Here is a 6430-nt window from a genome sequence, read left to right as displayed (position 1 = left end):
TTTAGGGATAATTACAGTAAACCCACCTGAGGTATGGCCCGATTACACTTTACCTACCCGTGGTTTAAAACTTATCACTTTGCCCACCTGTACATCAATCCGTTACCCCCCCGTTACCCACCTCACCCTCAGACGTTAGAAAAACACCCTTTTCCCCAAATTAGAACATTACACGGATCAAACAACACGAACTCACTCTCTTTTCCCCACGAGCCCTACAAACGCGAAAAATCCATTCTGCATCTGAGGTGTTGATTTTTCTGAACGTGCTTTCGTGTGAGGGTGAGGTTCTGACTTTGGGTTGTCTGGAGTCGTTGAATATTCGAAAATAGATCATCACCAGGTATGACATTTCTGCTTTATGGTTCTGAGCTGGGGTTTCAAGTTTTGATGATAGCGTTGATTCACAGGGAGTTGATAATCGATGTCTTCTTCGAGTGGAAATTACTCAGGTTCATGTGGGCATTTGTGTACATATGAGACTTGTGTGCTGAGAACAAGTTTGACAGTGGATAATTTTGGGAGAAGGTTTCTGGGTTGTAGCCGATATAAGGTAAGTATACTTTTTACTTATTCTAGCTGATTCACATGAGATTGGAATGTGATGTGTTCAATTCAATTTATGAACAGATTGGTCCCAAGTGCCCTTTCTTTAGATGGATTGATAATCCCACTTGTGTACGTGGGAATGAAGCTGCCCATTTGGTGCAACAAAAGCTGGATTTACTGCGGAGTGAGCTGCAACTTGCATGTGAAAGGGAAAGAGAAGCTACCCAGGCAGCAGCAGAAGCTACCCAGGCAGCAGCAGAAGCTACCCAAATGGCAGAAATTGCTCAAGGCAGGGCAGCAAAAGCCATTGAGAGGGAGAGAAAGTTTCGAGCTTCCTCTGTTCAAGCCAAGGAGATAGCAGTGAGAGCTTTAAAGCAAGAGAGAAAGTGCAGAATTGCACTAATTCTGTCATGGTTTTTTTTTGTTTTGGTTATGTTGTTTTCATGTTTTGGCTCAAGTGAAAATGTTGGAATGATGAGATTGAGTCTGCCTGATGGGTTGTAATATAAGCTGGTCCTCAATTGTATTGTAATAGAACTATGAAAGAATATTTTGAGAATGAGAACTATGTAATATAAGCTTGAAGCCACGTAATAATATAAGCCTTTTTAAGATAAAGTGTTATTTATGTTAGATGCTGTTGGTATTTTTGTTTAAAGTGAATTGGCTACTTGTGAGTTGTGAGCTGTTGGTGTTGGTGTTTTGTTGGATGTTGTGAGCTGTGTTGGTTTGTGCATAAAGTGCATTGTGTGAAGACAATTGTGTTGAAAGTGAATTTAAAGTGCATTGTGTGAAGACAATTGTGTTGAAAGTGAATTTAAAGTGCATGACAATCTGTCAACTTGCAAGAAAAGACAACAAATTCAACACATACACCTGCTATTCAACACATACACCCTGCACACATAAACAAACTCATATAATAATAACGCATATGAAAAACTGCAATAATCAGAACAATAATTCTGAACACCTGTCATTAAGTTGGGAAATTGTATACATATTTGAAGGTGGCATTGAATAGTCTTTCATCAACCACCAGTAAATATAAGGCATTTGGTACAACAACCAAAACAGTTGCAGCTGCCCAATGTTTACAAAACTTACAAAAATACAAAAAGTGTTTGAACAGCTATATCAAAAAGTGTTTGCACCTGTCATTGTCTGCCCTGCCTAACCCTAACACTACATAACCCTATTACATAGCAACAAAAGTGACTTGCCATTGTCTGCCCTGCCTAACCCTAACACTATATAACCCTAATACATATCAACAAAAGTGTCTTGACTTAGTCTTCATTTACTGCCCCTGCCCCTGCCCCTGCCTCTCACACCACAGCTGGCCTTTCCACCTCTTGTTCTACATTTCTGAGGTCTAGCTGCATCACCCCTTCCTCTCAAAGCAGCTCCTCTGGTAGCAGGTGGTCTTGTAGGCTACAAAGTACAAGGATTCACATGTTAGCTACCAGCTTCACAGTTTTATGAATAAAACATCAAACCTAACACTACAGTACCTGTGATGATTGTGGTCTACTGTCCCATGTTTCTGCAGGAGTGTGTGGTGTTGGCTAGCTTGAAGAGAACCAAGGAGCTCCTCTAACTGTGTACCTAAAGTCTGAAGAGTACCATTGACTTGGGTTCTGTGACCATGGAGCTTGTGGCTGTGGAGCTGGAGCTTGTGGCTGTGGAGTTGGAGCTTGTGGCTGTGACCCTGCTGCCTGGTTGGATGAGGCCATAGTGTAAGGCTGATGTGTTGGTGGGGGCTGAGCTGAGGATTGGGTCTGTGATGAAGATGGGGCCTGGGATCCTTGCCTCTGTGTAGAAGGCCTTCCACTTCCCTGCAACCAAATATGAGCATGTTTTTACAGTGTCAGTTATTGGAATTTTGCATTTGAATAAAATTTTTTTGTAAAAACATACAGATTTCCCTTTCTGCAATCTCTGCCTCCTCTCCCATGCTGTCTCACCAGTGACATTGGCCTTGCATCCCCTTGCATTGTGCCCTTCCTGTTGACACCTTCCACACCTCACTGGCTTGTTTCCTCTAGACACCTTATAAGGGTTTGGCTCATCAGCATCTCTTTTCCTCTTCATGGGTGGCCTGCCTGGTGGCTTATAGATAGTAGGTGCAACAGGCTTGGGTTGGCCACTTGACATCCACTCAGACTGGCCAGGCATGGGAGGTATGGGTGTCTTGTATGTCTCCACATAAGCATCCTTGTAGTAGCATGGATGGGTGTAGTCTTCTGGTCTCTCACGATTCACAAAAATGGCTGCAACTCCATGCTTGCAAGGGATTCCTGTCAAGTCCCATACTCTACAACTACATGTCCTATTTACCAAGTCCACCACATGCCTTTCCCTCCCATTGTCAACCTCATACACAAACCTCCCAGAAGGAACTGCACTGAAACTCTTACACTCTAATTTTAACTGCTCCAACTTCTTTTGTATGCTTGGACACAAATTGCCATCATACTTTTCTATGCCAGCCTTCTTTATATACAGCCTGCTCATAAGCCTAACTCTGATCCACTCCAGCATTGATAAGATGGGCTTGTCTCTAGCCTTCAGAATCATAGAGTTAAAACTCTCACTCAGATTGTTTACCATACAATCTGTCAAAGCTCTTGAAGAATAGTGGGATCTGGTCCACTGTGCAGGCTCTATATCAGCCAGGTACTGCCAAGCTTCTTCATTCAAACTCTTAAGATGGTCCATCCCTCTCTCAAATTCCCTGGCTGATGTTGTGCCAGCACACCTCCACAGTACACTCTTCAACTCCATGCCCTTGTGGTTAACCTTGAAGTTGTTGTATATGTGCTTCACACAATACCTGTGCTCCACAGTTGGGAATAGAGTCTCCATTGCAGGTAAAAGGCCCTGCAATCAAGTAAGCATTCAGTGTTAGCAATATAAACTAGTAAAAAGGTAAGCATGTAATGAAGTCATGAACATAAGCTAGATAATACCTTCTGCCTGTCACTGATAAATACCAGATTGAGCTCATCTGGCCTGCCAATGTCATCAGCAAACTGCTCCAAGAACCAGGTCCAGCTATCCTTGTTCTCTTGCTCAACCACAGCCATTGCCACTGGGAATATATTGTCATTTCCATCCTTGGCAGTGGCAGACAATAATTGCCCACCAAACCTACCCTTCAAGTGGCAGCCATCCAGCCCAACAAAGGGTCTACAACCACCTAGAAAGCCAACCTTCTGAGCATTGTACCTAATGTACATCCTTTTAAACTTGGGCTCTGCATTCTCATTTTCCATCTCTGTTTGCAGAATCACCCTACTTCCTACATCTGTCCTTAATATCATTTCTGCATAATCTCTAAGTAGGCCATACTGAGCCTCTTCATCCCCAGTAATCAGCCCCCTAGCTGCCTTCCTTGATCTATACACCTGACTAAGACTTAAATCAACTGAAATCTTCTGCATCACATGGTGCTTAATACCTGAGGCCTCCCAATTAGGATTCTTACCAAAATCCTCCAAATACCTCTTTGCCACATAGGCTGATGTAACTTGCCCATTTTTAAATGATAGGGGGCAGGTACACTCAGGATAAAGTGTCTTGATCTCAAATGTGCACTCTCCAGTCACCATTGAGGCATAACACCTCCATCCACAATTGTTCTTGCAATGTACAGAAATCTTCTTCTTCTCATTCAACTTCCACTTGACATCAATGTGATTCTGAATCACATACTCCCTCAAAGCCTTCCTAAACACCTGGGAGTTTGGGAACTTCATCCCTTTTGCCAACCTAACATTTTCCATATCAGTCCTCTCATTGAACTCCAAATTGCCAGGCCCCTGCTCATCATCAGAACTATCCACACTTGCCATATCATCCTCTAAAGCTGGTTCAGCCCACTCTTCATCTAAATCTATGTTTGGAGGAGGAACATTGCTTGGGCCAGGTGCATCTGTGTTTGGCTGAGGTGTATCAGTGGTTGGAACAGTGTTAGGCTCATCTAGCACTGTGTGAGGTGGAGAAGACTCACCAAAAATGTCATCAGCAAAGTCTTCTCCTTCCAGGCCCTCATTCAACCAATCAAACTCCTCCTCCACACCATCACCCCCTGTAGCAGCTCCTACACCACCCCCTACACCAGCCCCTGCATCAACCCCTGCATCAACCCCTGCATCAGCCCCTGCATCAGCCCCTGCACCCCCTATAGCAGCCCCTGCACCAGCTCCTACACCAACCCCTGCACCATCAGGAACTTCAACTGCAAGTGGAGCATTACCACTCTCCACATACAGTATGATGGTGTCTCTTGGCCCTCCCTCACTAGGGTTCCACAAGGGTTCCACATCTTGATCATCTTCTATGAGCCTTAAGTCTTGCTCCAAGTTGCCCCCAGGACCTAAATAATGAACCCTCCACGGTTCATCAATCCCCAATTCCTCACATATACTTTTTATTTCAAAATAACCAAGTAAATCAGCATCCCTATACACTATTTCTACTTTCCCACCAAAGTACTCTAAACTAGGGTTCCACACAAAAGCACCCCCATAATGTACCTCCAATTTCACTTCAACATCCATCTGTAATAACAAATTACAAGTTGACACGTATACAATCAAAAATTAAAGAATTGTAAACAACAAAAGAGGCAAAAGAGAAAACAGTTGCATGTTTCAGTTTTGCTTTTAGGATGCAACGCACACAGAGGGACCACATTTTCTGCTTTTCTTTTGATTTTGATTCTGTTTTACTAAATAGCACATGCAAACACTAAAAATTTCAACCCAATGGAAACTTGGGTCCACTGTGAGACACAATGACCACGACAGACAAAGTGCCCACAGACAAAAATGCCCATAAACAAACACAAATCCAAAGAACAGGTGGTCACAATTTTCATAAATATCAAAAAACACAACCAATATTCTCATTCCATTACATGTAAAATTGACCATTCATTGATTACTCACAAAAAAATAAAACAAACGCAAACCCAAAGTAAAAACCCAAAGAGTGACTGATTTCTTACCAGGATTTTAGTTACTCGAACAACCCGTTGCTCGTCTAGGTTTTACACTGGCAGAAAAATCAACACCTCAGATGCAGAATGGATTTTTCGCGTTTGTAGGGCTCGTGGGGAAAAGAGAGTGAGTTCGTGTTGTTTGATCCGTGTAATGTTCTAATTTGGGGAAAAGGGTGTTTTTCTAACGTCTGAGGGTGAGGTGGGTAACGGGGGGGGGGGGGGGGTAACGGGGGGGTAACGGATTGATGTACAGGTGGGCAAAGTGATAAGTTTTAAACCACGGGTAGGTAAAGTGTAATCGGGCCATACCTCAGGTGGGTTTACTGTAATTATCCCATAATTTTATTATAGTCCAAAACATGTAAAGAAGTGAAGTGGAAAGTTAAACCAAAAATTACTCTAACAAATCACTACATAATAGAACTGCATAATCTCCCACATGAGATTTTTGCTTTTTTTTTATAAATTCTTTTTTATTAAAAAAAATATAAAATATTTATATACATATATATATATTTATTTATATAATTAGTGCATACTTATAGATAATTAATGTGTATTTATTTCATTAACACATTCGATGAACTAAAAATTTGACTTAGATGCAAATTTTGATGAGATGGAAACCTAAATGAGAGAGTCTCAAGGAATGTGCTAATTGGCAAAACTTCATTCTCTCTCACATGAAATCTCTGGTTATATATATATATATATATGTGTGTGTGTGTGTGTGTGTGTGTTTATATACATTGATTATAGATAGATATGTGCACTAAGTTGTGTGCAATAGAAATTGCCTATATGATATAGTTATCACTTCTTGGCAACCACCACCCCTGGTTTGCACAAAAGCAATTATGATGGTGCCACTTT

General features: G+C 41.9%; 1 protein-coding gene across 1 annotated transcript; it reads right to left on the bottom strand.

Moving 5' to 3' along the window:
* Window positions 1-1509: 1509 nt before the first annotated feature.
* Window positions 1510-5114, bottom strand: LOC126716512 (uncharacterized). The gene is made up of 4 exons (XM_050417331.1): window positions 3522-5114; window positions 2470-3432; window positions 2064-2387; window positions 1510-1983 (listed from the first exon to the last, which is right to left on the bottom strand). Exons 1-3 carry the CDS (start codon window positions 5112-5114, stop codon window positions 2118-2120), a joined length of 2826 nt encoding a protein of 941 aa, XP_050273288.1. The 3' UTR covers window positions 1510-1983; window positions 2064-2117.
* Between the last annotated feature and the right edge of the window lie 1316 nt (window positions 5115-6430).

The sequence above is a fragment of the Quercus robur genome, chromosome 3 (genome assembly GCF_932294415.1).
Source record: "Quercus robur chromosome 3, dhQueRobu3.1, whole genome shotgun sequence".
NCBI classification, from domain to species: domain Eukaryota; kingdom Viridiplantae; phylum Streptophyta; class Magnoliopsida; order Fagales; family Fagaceae; genus Quercus; species Quercus robur.
Note: the sequence above shows the minus strand (reverse complement) of the source record. Positions and strands in the feature narration are given on the sequence as shown.